This window comes from Saimiri boliviensis, chromosome 3 (genome assembly GCF_048565385.1).
Source record: "Saimiri boliviensis isolate mSaiBol1 chromosome 3, mSaiBol1.pri, whole genome shotgun sequence".
Taxonomy (NCBI): domain Eukaryota; kingdom Metazoa; phylum Chordata; class Mammalia; order Primates; family Cebidae; genus Saimiri; species Saimiri boliviensis.
In genome coordinates, this window is record NC_133451.1 from 142,049,182 (window position 1) to 142,070,334 (window position 21,153).

Genomic DNA, 21,153 nt, shown 5'->3' on the forward strand with positions numbered 1-21,153 from the left:
TATTTTCATAATTTCTTAATTTTCATAGGTACACATTTGTAAATCTGGAAGAGTGACGGCTGTTCCATTTTGGTATCATATGTACCTTGATGAAGAGATTCGGTTGGATACTTCAAGTGAAGCCTCCCACTGGAAACAAGCTGCAGTTGTTTTAGATAATCCCATCCAGGTTGAAATGGGAGAGGAACTTGTACTCAGCGTTCAGCACCACAAAAGCAATGTCAGCATCACAGTAAAGCAATGAAGAGCAGTTTTTCAATGAACACTGTTTAAATACAGCGTCAAGTACAAAAATTCTTGTTTTAATTACTGGGAGTATATAAAAATTCCTTGTAATGGTCAAATATTTTAAAAAATTGACATTAATAAAGCATATTTTAAAAGATCCTAAATTAAAGAGTAGCATTATTATAGAGATACTGCTGCAGACTTGCTTTCTAGAAAAGGATACATCACTAGTTTTTTGAATTAGGAAACTTCTTTTGCTTGATTTTATGGAATAAAGATTTTAATAGTCTCATTGTTATTGTCATATGTCAGTAAGTAAAGCAAAACTTTAAATTTGTAGGCATCTTGGCCTTTTTTCTTAAATCCAAACTTGCAATTGGGAAACACTGAAAGGCTTCCAGTGAAGACTGAGGGTTATGGTTAACTGTAAATTCTGATCTTGCTTCCTTTAAATACTCAGTGTACATCTGAAACATCTCAGGTTTTGTTTTGAGAATGCAAACTTGAGTAAGAATTTAAGCTATAAGCTAAATGTAATTAAAACAGTAAAGGTGTCAGGGAATAAATCTTCAGGAGGCAGCATTTTTCTTGGTCTACTTTGGCGAAAGAACATTTAAAAGCTGGTAACAAATCAAAATTAAATTGAAGAAAATTAATCCTAAACTATTTTTCAAAGTTTTGATTTGGATGCACAGTAAGTATATTAATTGATCCAATTTTTATAGACTTTTGAAATAAAGGAAGATCATTATCATGCCTCCTAGATGCTGTATGCTCTTTGTAAGTCACAAAGAAAATAAGACACATCTTTGCTTCAGACTACCTATTGTTATCTCTATTGTTATACTACCCAGCTTTATTTTTAAAATAAGTTTCATTGCATACATTTAAGGTATATGAGGTGAAGCAAAGTAATATACCCATCATCAGTTACCCATCTATTTTTTGTTCTTGACAAGAGCAACCAAAATCTACTCATTTAGCATGAATCCCAAATACAGTACAATTCTATTACCTAAAATCCTCATCCTCATATTCTGCATTAAGTCTCTAGATGTGTTCATCTTCAGTATCTCCTACCTTGAATCCTTTGAGCTATACTTCCCCATTCCTCCCAGCCACCCATAACCAGTTTTGTTCTTTACATATTTGATTTTTTTTTTTTAAAGTCCACATATATGTGAGATTATACAGTATCTTATTTTCTTTCTGGCTTATTTCATTTTAGCACAGTGTCCTTCAGGCCTATGCATGTTGTAGCAAATGGCAAGATAACATTGTTTTTTTTTTGGGCTGAATAATATTCTGTTGTGTGTATGCATATATATACACAGTTTCTTTATTCATCTGTCAACGGACAATTCAGTTGTCTCCGTATGTTGGCTACTGTGAATGCTGCAATGAACACAGACTGCAGATATATTTACAAGGTGATTTCATTTCCTTTGTGTATATGCCCAGAAGAGGGATTGGTGGATCGTATGGTAGTTTTATCTTTCTTTAGAAACTTCCATTCCGTTTTCCGTAATGGCTGTACCAATCTACATTCCCAACAATAGTGCACAGAGTTCCTTTTACTCCACACCATCATAACATTTGTTGTCTTTTTTTTTTTCTTGATAATAGCTAGCCTAACTGGTGAGAGGTAGTATTTCAGAGTGGTTTTGATTTGCATTTCCTTAATGATTACGTTGAGCACCCTTTTTTATACTTGTTGGCCATCTGTGTCTTCTTTGGAGAAATGTCTATTCAGGTCTTTTGCCCCTTTTAAAAATTAAGTTGTATGAATTCTTTATAAATTTTGGATATTAACCCTTTTTCAGATGTACGGCTTACACATATTTTTTATTCAGTCTGTAGGCTGGCTATTGTTTAATTTTGTTGACTTTTACTGTCAACGAAAGCTTTTTAGTTTAATGTAGTCACATTTGTTTTTGCTTTTGTTGACTGAGCTTTTGGTGTGATATCCAAAAAATCATTGCCAATGGTCAGTGTCCAGGAACTTTTGTGTGTTCTCTTCTAGTTTTATAGTTTCTGTTCTTACAGGTAGGTCTTTTATCCATTTTGAATTGACTGTTTTGTAGGGCTGAGGTTCCAATTTCATTGTTTTGGATGTGGAAATGCAGTTTTCCCAACACCATTTAATGAAGATTGTTCTTTCCTTCCTGTGTCTTCTTGGTGTCTTTGTCAAAAATTAGTTGACCCTGTATGTTTGTATTTATTTCTGGGCTCTTTATTCTGTTCCACTGGTCTGTGTATGTATTTTTATACCAGTACCACACTGTCTTGATTACTATAGTTTTGTAGTGTAATTTAAAATTAGGAAATGTGATGTCTCCAACTTTTTTTTCCTCAGTATTATTTTGCCTATTCAGGGTCTTTTATGGTTACATAAGAATTTTAGGATTTTTTTTTTCTATTTTTATAAATAATGCCATTGTAATTTTGATAGGATTGCATTGACTCTGAATTGCTTTGGGTAGTGTGACCATATTAACTATTAATTTTTCCCATAAGCACAGGTTATCTTTCCATCTATTTGTGTCTTTAATTTCTTTCATCAATATTTCATAGTTTTCAGTGTACAGATAGATCTTTTACTGCCTTGGTGTTAAATTTATTCTTAAGTATTTTTTTTATACTATCATAAATGGCATCTTGCTTTTTCAGTTAGATCATTATGTATAAAAATGCTAGTGTTTTTTGTATGTTGATTTTGTATTCTGATACTTTACTGAATTCACTTGTTCTAACAGATTTTTGCGTGTGTGTGTATCTTTGGGGTTTTTACATATAGCTCACTTTTACTATTAATAGAAATGTTTATAATAGTGGACAGAAAAAAGACTGTGTAATTATTGTGAACCACTATATATATATAAAGCAAAGGCTTTGAGAAACAATACTTATCTTTGCTTTCTGTAACATACAATGCATTTTCTATTTTGTTTTCATTATAAAATGTCAAACATGACCCAGTGGGGTTGTGATAAGCAATTCGAGAAACGCCATCCTAGGTAATAAAGTTTTCCCAAATAGCACTTACATGTCTTCTGACTGTGGTTTCATGAGTAATTAAGACCACTCAGCCAAGATTTACATTTGCTGCCACCTTTAATAGCACTGATGAATAGTACTTTTTTTTTTGGACTGACTTCTTTTTCACTGTGCCTCTAATCAAGAAATTTTTGTTAAAACATTAAGAGTTTATGTTTAAAGAATGAGACATAAAAATGTTGCAGAAAATAAATGATAAATTCTTATTTATTGAAAGACATTCATTTGAGAAACAGATATAATTTGTTTGTTAGGTGAGCTTATATGGCACATGATTATTATTAAGTTCCACTAATTTGTATTTCTGCATTATGCTTTCTGTTAATTCCAGAGCATTATATTCATGCAGCAGTGGTAGGAAGTACTGATTTTTTTTTTTAAAAAGGCCATCCTCTTGATAAAGCAGTGTAACATCAGGAAGATTTAGTTGGGGTCATTGTCTACCATTTGAGTATGTGATACTCGAATGTTAAGAAATCAAGTCTAAGTCTAGGAAATTTAGACCAATTATTTTTGATATACAAAACTTACATATATAAATCCAGTAGTTGTACCTGGCTTTCAGCTATTTTTGTGTTGACATTTTCCATCTTTTATGGTTTGTACCAAGCACAAAATCCATGGGATACCAGGTAATAATATAATATAGTAGTTGCACAGTTTGCTTTTCCATACTGTTCAGGAATCCACGGATTTATCTGAAGATTCTTTTTTCTCTCCTATAGTATCACTAAGTATTTCGTCAGATATCTTAGCTGTAGTAGGTGTAGTCTGGGGAGTCACAGTGTGTCCAAACCCTTGGTAGTGACCCATGGGTGAAGGTGGCATAGAAGAAGCAATGGAAATTGCATCTTGTGATGATGATGATAGTAAGCTTGTATGTTCATCTTGATCCTCGGGAAACAGTTTTTTCCTAGGATGTCCCCTGACTGTCTGTCCTTTAATATAAAGTGTTCTATGTTAGTCAAAAGTTATTTTTACCATTATAAACTTACCATTCTAAAAATATGCTCCCCACTTCCCCCTCTCCCACTCCCCAAAGTTGATGAGCCTGGACTGTGGTACTGCTTTAAAGTGTTTTTTCATCTCTAAATAGCTACTAAATTGCTCTAGCATGAGAAATTCAATATCCTGCCTTATTTATTTGGTTTAATTAAATAGTTGGTACTTACCAACATGCCTTACTTGTTCAGAAATGTCATCTGTAATATCTGAGACATCCCACATGGCAAGAAAGGAATCAAAGCATGAGCCCTCTTCTGCTTCTTGGACATATGGTTTATATGAGAATGTGTAATGATGAGCAATGGCAGCAAGGAACATCTCAATACAGATAATAAAGTCCTATAACAACAACAAGAACAACAATAGTATCAGCCATCTTTGGATTTAAATTTAGTTTTGTAGAGTGCTATCTTTCTCTACTTTTCAAAAGTGCTAAGATAAACAGCTGCTTACTTTTTCTCAGATTATATTCATTTTTCAGTTTTCTAAAATAATGATTTTTGACCTCTTCAAAAAAAGACAAAATGTCAAAATGTAAATGTTTTGCACTTCCTCAAGTAGCAGCTTTGAACTCCTGCCCTCAAGCCATCCTCCCACTTCAGCCTCCCAAGTAGCTAGGAGTATAGGCAAGTGCTGTTGTGCCTGGCTAAGTGTTTCATTTTTTAATTTTTTGTAGAGATGAGGTCTCTCTTTGTTGCCCAGCCTGGTCTCAAATGCCTGGAGTCGTCATCCCCCGAGTGTTGGCCTTAGAAAGTGCTAGGATTACAAGTGTGAGTCAGTGCACCTGGCCAACCTCAAGTATTTCTTAGCAAAGTACATTTCATTCTCAATCACATCAAGTATATTGCATTGCACCACCCAAAGATTACAAGGAGAAATGTAGAAAGAGAATTAGAAATAGGAGTAATGAAATCCAAGTTTTATTCATGGCTCTGCTACAAATCAGTAATTATGGCCAGTTTCCCTAGGGTTCCCCTGTTTTCTCACCTGAAAAGTGAGGATAAAATATTGCCCCATACCCTGTGTGTTGTCAGGTTTAGGGGAGATACATAGAAATGCTTAACAAATAGTGAAGTTCAACTGAATTCAGAGATGGCACTACTTACCTGGAGTCCTGTGGCCACAGCTTCTACAGTTTGCCATTCCCACGTATGCTTTTCAGAAATAACGCCAACTTTTACCAACAAAGCAATAACTACTGCTTGCCTATATGTTAGGAAAAGGTAAATGCCAAATCTATATCAAGCATAAAATGAGCAGTAGTTTTAAAAATGTGCCATTAAAAAAAAAGACCCCAGCGCAACCTGTGGACCACCACCACCCCGCCATGACAGCATATTGCTGAAGCATATTGTATCTATGTTAAATATATTAATTTGCCTTACAAATTTATTTTTCTAGTACAGTTTTGTCCCAAGATAGGGAGTGAAGCTGAGCATTTCAAACAAATCTAGAGATAATGGCCCCAGGTAAAATTTAAACAGCAAATAATGAAATAGACACACTTCCATAGTTCTATAAGAATATTCACTTCAGTGTTTCTTGTGTGGTCAAAAAATTAGGTACAACCTAAATATCAAAAGGAGATTAGTAAAAAGTTATATCCACATAACAGAATACTAAGCAAAAGCAAAACAAAAACAAAAACAAAAACAAAAACCCACAAAAAATACCCATCCCCTGCCAAACAACAAAATTTTTTTCTTTACTGACAAATAACTACATCTACAATATACTGTATACAGTGTCGAATTCCACAGACTTTTCTCTGGAGTTTTATATGTAACACAGGTTTACCAAAATGTTAATCATTTTTCTCTGGGTGGTGGGATTTCAGGGATTTTTTTTTTCCCCTTTTTGTATTATTTCTAGCTGTTAAATTTGGTATATTTGTTTCTAGGATCCCTATTACCCACCTCTTTATAAATTTTTTTTTGTTCTTTTTTTGAGATGGGAGTTTCACTCTGGCACCCAGACTGGAGTGCAGGGGTATGATCTTGGCTCCCTGCAACCTCCACCTTCTGAGTTCAGGTGATTCTCCTGCCTTCCCTGCCAAGTAAGCTAGAATTACAGGTGCCTGCTACCTTGCCCAGCTGATTTTCGTATTTTAGTGAGATGGGGTTTCACTGTGTTGGCCAGGCTGGTCTTGAACTCCCAACCTCAGGTGATCCACCTGCCTTGGCCTCCCAAAGTGCTGGGATTATAGGTGTGAGCCACTGCATCCTCTTTACTAAATTGAGACTATGTATAGTTTTCATTCTGTTTTAAAAATATTTACTGATTATTTCCCCAAATTATTAAATATTCTACATCATGCTTTCTTCCAAACTGCATAGTATTCTATTATATGACAGGGCATGATTTGTTTTAATAATTATTCTAGTATTGAGATATTTAGGTTGTTTCAAACTATTTTCTTCATATAAAATGAAGTGACCATCTATTTATTTTGAAAATCCTAGAACAGCTAAAAGGATGAACTTTAAAAAAAAATAAGTAGAGACATTTTAATCCCTCTACTGCATTAAGACTATGTTTAAAAATCATCCTTATTAACCATTTTTATTGCCCTTCAGAAAATGAGAACATTTAAAAGAAATTAACACTTACCAAAAAGAAACAAAAACCACCAGCTTTACACAAAGAAATTTGCCAACAGGTTGGATTGGGCTCAGTTCTTCCTTTAGTACTTTATAAAATAGCAGGAGACAATACATGGCAAACTAGAAACAAGATTAACATTTAAACTTCTTCAGTAAGAATAGATAGATACGGTAATAGAAATATTAAAGTTACATACCAGAGACCTGATACAGAGTAATGTTTCAGGCAAACTTTTTATTATTCTATTTTTAGATTAACAAGCTCTTATAGTTTATTATAGATGAATATATACTATATACAACATCTTTCTGAAAAATGTTTTTAAGTGTTCACTTCCTGGGTTCCATAAGGGAACAGTAAACAAATGACTGACATAAATGGAAGAAACGGCTCTTGTTCAGCTAAAATAAAAAACATCCATCTGTTGTAATGGCTTTTAAACATAAATGACCACTAATTTTATAAGGCTTTAGCTTATTACCTAGTCTATCCTATGTCACTAAGGTAACGCATTAAACAAGTACAATTTCAATAAAAATGGTGACTGAAATCTGAATGTAAAGAATCAATGAAACAATTTTTCCTGAGGGTAGTGTATTAGTGCAGCTAGATTTATTTTTAAAAATGAACAAGACTTACTAACTTTTTAGAAATTTGTAATAACCTAGTGTAGTGCTGAATAACAATAAACATTTTCCTGAAAGTTCACTTTTCCCCATTAAAATAATATAAAATGCTAAATTTATTTTAGAATATGAAAGTAGTAAACAAAGAATAAAGTTTTTCATGGTCTCCAATCATCCTTTGTACAGATAAGCCAGTTTGTAAATAACTGTCATGAATTAATTATAAAATTTTATTGCCTCATGTATTTTCCACTTAAAATACCTAAGTTCTGTATGTTTCATCAAGCTTATTTTTAATAACTGCCTAATATTTTGGTCAATGGAAAGAGCACAGTGTATTCAACTAGTAGCCATCATTGGTTTCTGGATTGCTTTTAGCCTTTTGTTATTTACAAGTAGTAAGCTTTATATACAAAGATACTTGAGGCAAACATGCTTCTGAACATTTCTTTAGAATACATTCCCAGAAACAGAATTACTGGTTCCAAAGAGGATAAACACATGTGGGAAAGCTTTGGCTACATGGACATTTAATTTTTATTATAAAGCTCTAATACCAAATGTGCACACCACTGCATCTAAATTATTTTGCTGAAAGCATTAGCCAAAGAATTTAAATAAAATGCACGTTTTTTTAAGCTCATAAGATCAAATAGAACATTACATCACAGATCTTTGGAACATTACAGTTTCTAGAATATCATCTATTTTTTTAAACTTGGCATTCTCTCAATTTTCCTTTTACTCCAAATATATAACAGAGAATTTTTATTCTTGCATGTTAATTCAAACTCCATACCCCATCAAATACCAATTTGATATTTTCTCTTCTGAATATGCTCAGTATATGTGGGTGTGTTGTGTGTATGTATTTTTTTTTTTTTTAATGTCGCACTGTTTTTATGACATACTCATATGGTTATGCAATAAGCAACATAAACGAACAAACATGGTCAACATGTGAGGGTATAAGTCACCAAATAATAACAAAGACATTATAATATGTTTATATATGTATTAAGATGTATATTAAAGTCTTTTTTCAAGTCTTCCTATAAATCTTCCTATAAATTAAATTTCAAATTAAATTTATATTTGAAAAATTAAAAAATTTCAAATTTATAGAAAGATTAAAAAGAAGCAAGCCTTAAGAAGAAACTGGCTAAAGAAATTTATTTATAGATACTAATTTAGTAGTTAAGAAAAATGAATATTTACTTACCAACTGTGACATGTTGTTTATTATAACCAAGTAAGTCCAAGCATTTGAAAAGCTAAAGTTACCTTCATCATATATACCAAGCAGCTCACAGATTCTAAAAAATTAAAAATGAGATATCCCTATATTTAACTAAATCAAAATTGTACTTTAAAATACAGCAATAGCAATACTTAAATTTAGAAGTCAGTTTATTTGAGATCCCCTTGACAATCACTTGACTTTGGACACAAGAGAATTTAGAAGTCAGTTTATTTGAGAGATTCCATTGACAATCACTTGACTTTGGATATAGAGGTGGTTCAAAAATGAAAAGAAACCCATTTTTCTAGGCATATGATTATTCCTTACCATATGATTATTCCTTCATCTTGAAGGAAATTCCAAATAAGACACATAACAGTAAACCAGAAAAAGTACTAAATTTAAAAAAAACAACTATGCTGTCTAATTTTGGGAAAGCTTGATTGTAAAACACAATATAATGCAGGTGTATATAACTGTAGTTGTTAATTTTTTCCCCTCAATTATCTTGGAGGTAAATTTTATGAAGACTCACATGCCTTCAAATAAATATTACCATCAGTATTATTAGAATCTTACCCAATTTCTAAGCTGCAGGGAAATAAAGCATGCCTTCATAATTAAATGGCTAAATAATTGCTAGCTCAAAGGCAGAATAAAGAATTTTTTCACCAGTCTTTCTTTTCACTTTTCCTCTGTGAGCAAGAAGAATGTTAGTAACAACTAAGAGATAAAACATATAATCTATTGGCATTAAAGTATTTGATGTTTTTGAATTTTTAGGAAATAGTTTTGCCAGGTAGCTTAATGATAACCCATTTTACCTCAATTGTAAGCCTTGACAAAATATATTAAAAGAAAATATGACTTCTTTCTTAGAGTGCTTCTAATATACTCTAGATTATGTAGAAAATAAAACTGGAATGAACTTAAAGTGGCATACTTTAACTTCAGGTAATAGTGTTTCTATAAAGCTATGTATTTGCAAAAGAAAACTTTTTTTTTTTCTTTTTTTCAAAATGCTTTACAGCAAGCTAGCTCTAGAAAGGATGTAAATATTTAGAAGACCCCTGTGATGATTCTTTGTCTATAAATGGTCATGTCATTCATTTTAATAGAGTAAATTTGTATATAGTGTTGTTGTTGTTTTTTTTTTACAACAGACTAGACCTGCATTATAAATAAGCACATTAACACTTTGTTTTCTATTTAGTTGTTTCCACATAAGAGCACAACAATTAAAAAAAAAAAAGTTCATATAAAATCCAAGTACTTACAAAGCAACGATGGTGGTGAAAGTTCTGACAACTGTGTACTGCAATACACCTAGTTTGCACCTAGACAGCAATACTCTGTAAAAGAAAAAGAACTTAAAATTTCAACTACTTATTAAAAAGCATGAGATTTTCCCCAAAGCCTCCAAATTAAAATCACTTTGATGAATGATACCATATTTATAGTTAATTCTTTCAATTTAGTCACTCTTAATAACAGTGGCAGAAGAATGTGGATGGCAGGAAACAAATTATCTAAATGCCATTTTTTTTTTTTTTTCAGAGATAGGGTCTTACTCTGTTGCCTAGGTTGGAGTGCACTGGTGTGAACATGACTCACTGCCGCCTTGATCTCCTGGGCTCAAGAGATCCTCCCAGCTCAGCCTCCTGAGTACCTGGAACTATATGTGCATATCACCACATCTGGCTAATTAATTTTTTTGTAGATATGGGGTCTTACTGTGTTGCCTAGGCTACTCTTGACCTCCTGGGCTCAAGCGATCCTTCCACCCCAGCCTCCTGAGTAGCTGGGACTATAGGTGTATGCCCCCCACAGCAGCTATTTTTAAATTTTCTGTAGAGATGTGGCCTCACTGTGTTACCCAGGCTAGTCTCAAACTCCTGGGTTCAAGCAATCCTCATGCCTGTAATCCCAGCACTTTGGGAGGCTGAGGTGGGTGGATCACTTGAGACCAGCCTGGCCAACACGGCAAAACTGTCTCTACAAAACAAATAACAAAATTAGCTGGGCATGGTGGCACATGCCTATAATCCCAGCTACTTGGGAGGCTGAGGCATAAGAATCGCTTGAACCTGGAAGAAGGGTTGCAGTGAGCTGAGACTGTGCTACTGCACTCCAGCCTGGGTGACCAGAGCAAGACTCTTATCTCAAAACAAAACAGTAATCTTTGAAAATGAAATTTAGACACCTGTTTTCTGCATAATATCCTATAAATGGTTTCTCATTTGATAAAGACTCTCATTAACCAAACTTTAGACAAGCCTCTGACTCCTCTTTTCAACTCCTCTTCATCCTTGGGCCCTGTCCTTGGTCTGTAAGTCAGTCTAGAAGAATCTTGCTAAGTCATTCCCCAGCCCCTTTTGTTACCTGATCACCTTTAACATCTGATCAAATTCCTCAGCCCCCACCCTTGATGACTAAGGCCTTGGCCTGCCTTTGGCAAGAATCCTGTTCAGTCAGTTTGATGAGAATCCTCCTAGCCCTGATGTCCCCTCTTCATAATTCTGCATTCACTGACCCCCTCAACATCCTCCATCTATAAATGCCCATTTGTCCTTGTTGCCTTCAGAGGTGAGCAGAATCTCTCTCCCCTGATAACCAGTCTACATTAATTTGTCTTTACTATTCTCTCTCACGGCCTCTTCCTTTTTCCTTCATTGCATTTTCTGAAATAAGTTACTATATATTTGTGTCTTCATTTAATTCCTAACTCTCCTAACCAAACTAAGTTCCATGAGGTCTATGTTTGTTCTGCGCACCAGGATCTATCTTTATGCTAGCACATACTTGGTGCTCAATACATATTTGTCAAATGAACACCTTAGTAGCTTATTATTTTAAAAAGCCAGGTAGCTCCCTGTCATTTCAAGGGTGTAAATAAAGACAAAATTTGTCAGGAGGTTGTACAAATGGTCCTGTACTGCATAGGAGGCAATGCAGCCATTCTTACGTTGTATGTCTAGACTCATTACCTTCATTTACTTTGGCTTGTAATTTCCACCTTATTCCTCATTTATTAGTGAAACTGCCTTTGCAAAATTATGACTGAGACAGTGAAAGAGATCTAACTTAACCGACTCTGTCTTGTGTCTAATCTCCAAGCTGTCCTTGTTCATTCCTGGGCATGAACTAACTTTGGGAGAAACTTAGTTTACAGTTTTCCCCGAAGTTATAGAAACAACTCTATCCCAAAGCAAAACCTCCTTCTTGCCTGTGGATTAGATTGCCTTTATAGAACTAACATTAGCACAAGATTAGAAATTATGGTTTAGGAATCATGCAGCTGGAGGCTACAAGATTCTGATCCTCCCTAAACTACTCCTAAAATCAGTGCTTGAGATATTTTGCAGACCCTGCACTTGATGGAACCGTTGGCACCACCTAGATCAATAAACTGGCTCATCTGACCTTGTGGCCCCCCGCCCAGGAACTGACTCAGCGCAAGGGGACAGCTTCAACTCCCTATGATTTCATTTGTCACCAGCACTAACTGGCTCACTGGCTTCCCCCTACCCAGCATATTATCCTTAAAAACTCTGATCCCTGAATGCCTGAGGAGGCTGATTTAAGTAATAATAAAATTCCTGTCTCCCACACAGCTGGCTCTGTGTGAATTACTCTTATCTTTTGTAATTCCACTATGTTGATCAATCTTTCTGTCTAGGCAGCCGGTAAGGTGAACCCCTTTGGCAGTTGCATTAGTGGTCAAGTCTTACTGATTTTTCAGTTGCATTCTCTTACTGCCTTTCTCTTCTGTTCCAATCTCATCCCTCCTTTTCAGTTTTATTTCACAAATAGATTATTATAAACTCCTAACATTTCCCCATCTCTGCAATCTTCGTCCCTCCAATTCATTACTTATGATATTGCCAAATTAATCTTTCTAAAACAGTTTCCAAATGTTTGCTTGCTGAAAAATACCAAAGGGTTCATTTGTATAATAAATGTGATTGCAACCTCAATTTATTTTTCAAAATGAAATGACATTAAGTTTTAATGTCCTACATGAACATATAATAAGGCAAGCTGATGTATTATGTTACCAAACACTGCTATTTATTGCTTCTATTTCACATATGTGGTTCTACAACCTAGACTATCTTATCTCTGTCTTTTAACTAGCTGTGTATTCTTACATAAGATCTGCAGACCTTGATTCTCAACTGCAAAAGCATATTGATTAAATGATTACTGTTTTTACCTGCAATACTTTAATTTTTTGATTTGGGATTCATAATGTAAAAAAGACTAACATGTATGTGGGATTACAAAACTGTGTTTTGTTAGCCTTCAAACAACTATGAGCTACATCAGGGTAGGAACCCTGTCTTATACTTACTGTTCTGCTATTAGTACTTAACACACTGCCTTGTAAAGAGCTGATAGCTACTTAAAAACTCTGCTTAGATGAAAAACCAAAACATAAAAAATTAAACCAAATGTACTTACTCTCCCATAGCCCATGGTGGACAGCAACATAAAGGAGGAAAATGTTTCTGCTGATCTTTGGCTTCAAGGATTAATACCAGATTTGGATACCGGTTAGTTAGATAATTGGTAAGGAATCCCATAAAGTTGTAAATTACATAAGCTTCATAGCATTCTCTGCAGGTATCCACATATATTGCAATGCTGGGATATTTCAACGCTATCCACTAAGAAAAAGCACAGATGTTAAAGATAGTTGCAGTTAAGATAAAATGAATCACCACTCCATTCATGGTACTCACAATAAGCTAACTTTTATGTTTGAGGTGTCTTGTCATATACTTATATGAGACTCTCTAAAATTTATCATGAGGGCTATCAGACAATCTGTGAAATGAATTTTTTTTTTTTTTTGAGATGGAGTTTCGCTCTGGTTACCCAGGCTGGAGTGCAATGGCGCGATCTCGGCTCACCGCAACCTCCGCCTCCTGGGTTCAGGCAATTCTCCTGCCTCAGCCTCCTGAGTAGCTGGGATTACAGGCACGCACCACCATGCCCAGCTAATTTTTTTGTATTTTTGATAGAGATGGGGTTTCACCATGTTGACCAGGATGGTCTCGATCTCTTGACCTCGTGATCCACCCGCCTCGGCCTCCCAAAGTGCTGGGATTACAGGTGTGAGCCACCGCGCCCGGCCCGAAATGAATTTTTAAAAGCAATAAACATCTTAGATATTGGTAAACAAAAACATAAGTGAGGGGTAAATAATAGACAAGTTCAAGTAAGTACTTGAGTTCTTAAATCTGAAGCTTTTCTTAATACGATCACAGATAATGCTGCTAAAGATATTTCCTTTATATTTACTCAAATTAGAAGCAGTCATCTAAAACAATTTCATGTGTATCCACTGGGGAAGGTTTTTAAATTTGTGGTTCAAATAAACGACTTAATAAAAAGAGTGGTAATATAATTTAAAATATTACATTCTTTACCAAACTTTCTGAACGTTTAAAAGAAAGCAAACAGCTGTAGATTTTTAAACATTTAAAATATCACATTTACATTTTTAATTATCATACTTTATATTCTCTATCAACATCAGAAACAAGTGAACCTTTTTACTTTTCTTATTAATCTGACTCCTTATTGTCAGTAACATACTTTCATTACCTCAAGCATTCTGTAAGTATAGCTGGTATCATCAAACAAGTTTAGTTAATGAGATAAAAATGAAACATACTTACACTATCTAAACTGTAAATGGGTACCATCCAAAGAATCCTATTGAAAAAGGAAACATAAATTTAAAAAACTTTAATGTCATGTTTATGAAATAAGCCAACACAACACTAGTGGAATCAAATATATTGTTTTACCTCATTATTGGTTTTTGTAGTTCGGGTTGTGTATAATGCACTAAGTGTTGCAATATCTCCCACAGCGATATAGGTATAGTCAACAGCAAAAAGATCCCAGCAATAAACCAAGCCTTGGTGTGTATTCCAACCTTAAGAAACAAAATAACATGTTAGTATAAATTCTGATATTAAAATGAAAGAGCTTGGCTGGGCTCAATGCCTTGTGTCTATAATCCTAGCACTTGGGGAGGCCAAGGTGGGAGGATGGCTTGAGGCCAGGAGTTTGAAACCAGCCTGGGCCTACAAAGTGAGACCCTGTCTCTAGGAAAGAAAAGAAAAAGAAAAACTGAAAAACAATCAGGGTAGTAGCCTTTTTTTTTTTTTTGAGACGGAGTTTCGCTCTTGTTACCCAGGCTGGAGTGTAATGGCACAATCTCAGCTCACCGCAACCTCCGCCTCCTGGGTTCAGGCAATTTTCCTGCCTCAGCCTCCCAAGTAGCTGGGACTACAGGCACGTGCCACCATGCCCAGCTAATTTTTGTATTTTTAGTAGAGACAGGGTTTCATCATGTTGACCAGGATGGTCTCGATCTCTTGACCTCGTGATCCACCCGCCTCGGCCTCCCAAAGCGCTAGGATTACAGGCTTGAGCCACTGCGCCTGGCGGTAGTAGGCTAACCGCCTACTTTTATACTAACTTGTAATCTTGCCTTGAAGAGTATGATTTTTTTTTTTTTTTTTTTTTTTTAAAGAGGAATAGGTGGGCATTTATTTTTGAGTTTTGCTGTGTTGCCCAGGCTGGAGTGCAGTGACGCGATCTTGGCTCACTGCAACCTCTGTCTCCGGGGTTCAAGCGATTCTCCTGCCTCAGCCTCCCGAGTAGCTGGGATTACAGGTGCCTGCCACCACGCCTGGCTAATTTTTTTTTTTTTTTGAGACGGAGTTTCGCTCTTGTTACCCAGGCTGGAGTGCAATGGCGCGATCTCGGCTCACCGCAACCTCCGCCTCCTGGGTTCAGGCAATTCTCCTGCCTCAGCCTCCTGAGTAGCTGGGATTACAGGCACGCACAATGATGCCCAGCTAATTTTTGTATTTTTAGTAGAGACGGGGTTTCACCATGTTGACCAGGATGGTCTCGATCTCTTGACCTCGTGATCCACCCGCCTCGGCCTCCCAAAGTGCTGGGATTACAGGCTTGAGCCACTGCGCCCAGCCTGAATTTTTTGTATTTTTAACAGAGACAGGGTTTTGCCATGTTGGCCAGGCTGGTCTGGAACCCTTGACCTCAAGTGGTCTGCCAGCTTCAGCCTCCCAAAATGCTGAGACTATAGGCATGAGTCACCATGCCCGGCCCAGTTTCAGTTTTGAATAAGACTTGTTCTTCCTCTACCAGGGGCTAACGATAAAAGAGGTAGAAAACAAAAGTATGGAGAACAAATGTAATTTTACAACAATAAATTTCTACAGTAAAATATATAGAATGCTTGAAAAGGGCTGGGTGAGGTGGCTTATGCCTGTAATCCCGGCACTTTGGGAGGCTGAGGCAGGATAACTGCCTGAGCCCAAGGGTTCCAGACCAGCCTGAGCAACATGGCAAGATGCTATCTCTACAAAAAATAAATTAGCCAGGCGTGATAGCATGTGCCTGTAATCCTACCTACAAGGGATGCTGAGGTGGGAGATTTGCTTGAGCCCAGGAGGTCAAGGCTACAGTGAGCCATGATTGTGCCACTGTACTCCACCCTGGGCAAAAGAGTGAGACCCTGTCTCATAAACAAACAAACAAAAAAAACCAAAAGCCAATACAAAGTCTTGCTGATTGTGGGCATGTTGAAGCAGTAAGTTAAAAGCAAATAGATGGAGGTGAAGATTCTAAAAGGAATGTCTGAGCACTCTTAGTACAGGGCTTTTTGCTTTTATCCATTTCATTTAAAATTGAGTACAGTAGTGTCCACTTATATGTGGGGGCTAGGTTCCAAGACCCCCAGTGAATGCCTAAAACTGTACATCGTCCCAAGTCTTATATGCATATATTATGTTTTTTCCTATACATACATACTTATGATAAAGTTTAATTCATAAATTGAACACACAGTAAGTGGTAACAACAATAATAGAACAATTCTATACTGTAATAAATTATTTAAAACTTATAAATTACTTATTTCTGAAATTTTCCATTTAATATTTGCAGACCATGGTGGACAACAGGTTACCGAAACCAAGGAAAGTGAAATTTCAGTAATGATCTAAGAAAACAGTAATACCATAAGCATATTCTAGATCGGCTTTAGTATAAAGTGATCATTAAGAATGGTACTGCAGCCAGGCATAGTGGCTCATGCCTGCAATCCCATCGCTTCGGGCAGATGGCTTGGGCCCAGGAGTTCAAAACCAGCGTGGGCAACATGGAAAAACTCCATCTCTAAAAAAAACAAACCAAACAAAAAAAATAGCTGGGCGTCAGAGGATCACCTGAGCCCAGAAGGTCAAAGCTGCAGTCAGCCATGATCATGCCACTGCACACCAGGCTGGGTGACAGAGCGAGATTGTGTCTCAAAAAAGTAAAAAAAAGAAAAAAGAAAAAAAGAAAAGGAAAAAAAAGTATTGCCAAGTAATTGCTTTTTTTGATTGCTTCGGTTCCAAAAACTAGAACTTGGTTTTACGTGTGTTTGTGACTAATAAAGGTCAAGTCTCCTCAGTGTGCTCTAAGGAAGAAAGTTGTTTTTGTTTTTTAAACAATCATAAAACAAGTGACTACAGACTTGGTCACTGCAGGTCAAATTTTAAAATCCAGTACCACATAGTATCATTTGTACATGGCAAATGGTAATTTAGTTTCAGAAAGAAATCATCTCTCCACATTAATGCCATTAATTTTAATTACTGGTTTTACAGTTGTTTTCATTTTTGAGCTATATAAGAGCTACATGCATAAGAAATTTAACCAATTTTATGTGTGTATATATTTAAGTAACATTATAATAGAATAACTCAACACTAGGTATCTGCAGAAATTATCAATATAATTCTTTAATTTTATGTTTACCTCCAAATAATTTATTTAAATTTGACACACAATGTTATAGTACTAGTAGTATTATTCTTAATCTTACCAGCCACGAGTTGAGTTTTTTGGCTTACGAAATGAGGAGGAGATAGAGTTTTTTTCTAGGGTAACTTGAGGAAAGTAGAAAGGAAAGAAAAACCCTTAAAGACAAGCATCCAAGAATAAGTTAACTCTCCCTCAGCAAAATGCTTCAAAACAAATAGTGGAGATGAATAGGAGAGAGCGCTTTCTGGGCTCAATTGTCCTGAGGGGAGAAAGAACTGACATCTGGAACTCCTAGGGCATGAGGATGAGTGGGATGAGGTAAACAGACTACAGAGCAGCATGCCATCATGTGCGAATTAATTTCAGGTATATGTGGTCAGCCAAGAGAGTGGGAAAAATAGTTGACAGTATAGATGGTCATCCTACCATTCCAATAAATGAGTATATGCCCCACCACAGGCATGTGATGAGCTTTCAGAACTGTGGGAAAATAAATTTCTGTAGTTTAAGCCACACAGACTGTGGTATTTTCTTACCACAGCCTGAGAAAGCTAAGATAAACTCCCACATTTGTATCTTCAGGTCAATCTTTCTGAGCATTAGATGTGTATATCCAGCAGTATATCTGACATGCCTATTGAATGTCTCTTATTAAACTAATTGTCCATAATAGAACTCAATTTCTCTTAAACCTGTTCCTAACCCTCAATTTTCTATCTCAGTAATTGGCACCACCATTTACATAGTTATTCAAACCAAAAACTTCAGAATCATCTTTGATTTCTTCCTTTCTCTCATTCCTTCTCCTCTGGAACCCAATCTCCTGCCAAGTCTTGTTCGCTCACTTCTAAGGATACTGACAATTCAGTTTTCCATTTCTACTCCTGCTATCCTTACTGGGGCCATAAACCATCAACAGCCTAGGCACCCACCACCTCTCACTACCATAAAGAGCTTTCTCACTTCGCTTCACTCCCACTTTATTTTCCATAGCTGGTAGAGTGGTCTTTCGAAGTTATGCAATTAGATGGCTTTGCCTGTTAACTTCTCAGATCTTTTCTGGTTTCTTCCACAGCATTTTATACAATTTTATTGACTTGTTTTTGTTGGTTCCCTTTGTCTCCACCACTAGGTTCTATGGAGATAAGTGTTCTCTCATACAGTATACAATGCCTGATTTATCACTGGGACTCAGTCATGTATTCAAGTTTTAGTCATTTGGGCAGAAAGAGGGGGAAAGAAAACGAAGTAAAATATGTATTGTGGTAGATGGTGGCAAGTCCTGTGGAAAAAAAAATAAAGCAGTGAAAGGAATATGAAGAGTTAGGTAGGGGAAGTTTACAACGTTAAATAGGTGATATTTGAGTAAAGACTTGAAGAACATAAAGCAGTGAGAATAATACCTAGGGAAAGGACTTTCTATGAAGGGAAAACTTGGTGCAAAGGTTCAAGGAGGGAGCACTCCTGGGATTTTTGAGCAAAGCCATGCAGTGGAAGCCTAGGTCTTGAGGAGAAAAAGTCAGAGGGGGATCGGGTGGGAGTGTTGTCAGATAATGTTGGACCTTGATGGCCACAGTGAGGAATACTGGCCTTTAAGACTAGAAGTGATTTAAGAAGATACACCTAATGTGCTATGTTTTAACTGGTTACTCCTCTGGCTGGTGTGTTGAGAAGAATCCAGGCAAGACATGCTGAGAACTTGGCTTAGGATGTTAGCAGTACAGATTGCAGATTCAAATTTTTCTTAAAAGCTAGTGGCACCTAAAAACTAGAGTTGAAACTAGCAACTAAGAGAAGCCTTAAACGGCATTGATATTATGCATATTATTAACCTTTAAAGTAATTCCTATACCATATTCCAAGATAATACTTCAAAGTAAGAAAATCCCATTTGCATTAAGATGCTTATACCTAAGTTTTTATAGACAAATTGTGAGAATAATCTAAATATGTAACAAATGGGAAATATTTAATGTAGCAGAATATTATGCGGCCGTTAAAATAACTATATGGACTATGCTAGTATGGGAAAGTCAACAGAAAATAATTTAGTCTAAATAGAGAACACAAATGTATATTAAATACAGTTTGCTTAACTGTGTAAAAATCATTTCCACAATAAAGATGGGCCTAAAATAGTCATGGTCTTATTACAGTTGTTGTAATAGGTGTTTCTCTGTAAAAGTACTTGCTGGGTTGTATTAACCCCGAATTTAAAGTTCATTATATAATATTTATATTGGAGTTATTTACCTTGGGTTTTCCAGCTTGTAGAACATTACTGATGTCACAATAAGCATATGACATCAAAAATACATATAAGGGACTTTCTGCAAAACCTTTGTTGAGTAAGAGCTAATTTCCACAGTAAAAACAAACACTAAAGTTAAAACAACTAGAATCCTTTGATTCAGGAAGCTAGTTAAAAGCTAATAAAATTCAATACATGGTTTTCAAGGTAGTTTATTTGACCTACTTTAGTCCAGTATCTGAACAGATCAGATTTCAGGAATAAAATTACCTTTCAGGGAACTGATGAATGCTTGCAAAACGGTGCCCTTCTAAGCAGCTGTATCAATATATTCTGTGTTCTCGACCCAGTCCCACCTCCACCTGTACGGTGACTTGAAGAACCGTGAACAAGAAACTAGACAGGTTTATATCCTAAGAGTGGGCTCGTTTACATTAGATGGTTTTCAGGATTGTCAAAGCAGAAATGGGGGAAGGGTGTCTCCTTCCCAATCTTAGATGAGTAGAACAAAGTGTGGAGGCTAACGGTGCAGAACCCTCTTACCTCCAGTTTCTGTAATTCCCAGACGCATAGGGGAACCGCAACCACTATGGACACCAGGTAGAGGACCACTGCTAAAGGTCGAATCCACTGTCTCCAGTTCCTCCAGGTACAAGTGCAAGGCATGTTTTCGCACAAATCAGATCCGGTTAGCAAGGGAAAAAAGCTTGAAAAGATTGTAATGGGGAGCCCTGTTCTCTGGCTGTTTTGTCAACTCGCATACTACGGAGAAAAAGCTGTCGGGCGACTTTACTAACAGCTCGAGCCGCCTCCTGGACCGGCGCTGTGTCTTCTTCTGCTGCTGCTCCTGCAAATGTGGCCGATCAGGGTGCTATCGGGGAGCAGTGCGGGCAACATCGTTTCTTCCCCACCCCGCATCTACTCGGTTCTACTGCGGTGGAATCCCACGCAGAGCCGCTGCCCTCACCTGGGGATCGCCCTGAGCTCTGCCTGCACCATGGTTTCCAGAGAGCAGCGCCGATCAGGAACCGGCCTCTAGGGACCCCGCACACTCCGGTTCTGTCTTGCAGCTGCTGTCCAGTCGCTCTTTTCTTTGGGGATCGAGCTCCCTACCTCCTGCACTGGCAGGCGTCTCTTCGCGCGATTCTGCTAGTAGGTAAAGCCCTAGGACCTCCTCACTCACTCGCACGGGACATCCCCTACAGCGGAACCCAAGGCCAAACCAGGACTTTCGGCTCTTTTCCGCTTCCGCCCCTGCTGTCTGAGGCAGGTGATTCGTCGTC

At 36.6% G+C, this 21,153-nt stretch overlaps 2 protein-coding genes across 4 annotated transcripts in view; one reads left to right on the forward strand and one right to left on the reverse strand.

The window, feature by feature from the left end:
- PRMT9 (protein arginine methyltransferase 9) overlaps positions 1-5,497 on the forward strand; it is a 47,230-nt gene extending 41,733 nt beyond the window's left edge. For 2 of the 3 annotated variants that reach the window (XM_039479204.2, XM_039479205.2), the window contains one exon: positions 29-5,497. In XM_039479204.2, the coding sequence (XP_039335138.2) occupies positions 29-244 (216 nt within the window). In that variant the 3' untranslated portion in view covers positions 245-5,497. The remainder of the gene's footprint in view (positions 1-28) is intronic. The other variant, XR_012516989.1, reaches the window with a different exon arrangement.
- On the reverse strand, positions 3,465-21,110 carry TMEM184C (transmembrane protein 184C). The gene is given in 11 exon segments (XM_003927991.3): positions 3,465-4,223; positions 4,458-4,629; positions 5,397-5,496; positions 6,901-7,013; positions 8,743-8,836; positions 10,041-10,115; positions 13,228-13,433; positions 14,451-14,487; positions 14,583-14,713; positions 20,414-20,583; positions 20,586-21,110. Coding segments are annotated over 11 exon segments (1,404 nt in total). The 5' UTR covers positions 20,632-21,110; the 3' UTR covers positions 3,465-3,963.
- Positions 21,111-21,153: the final 43 nt, after the last annotated feature.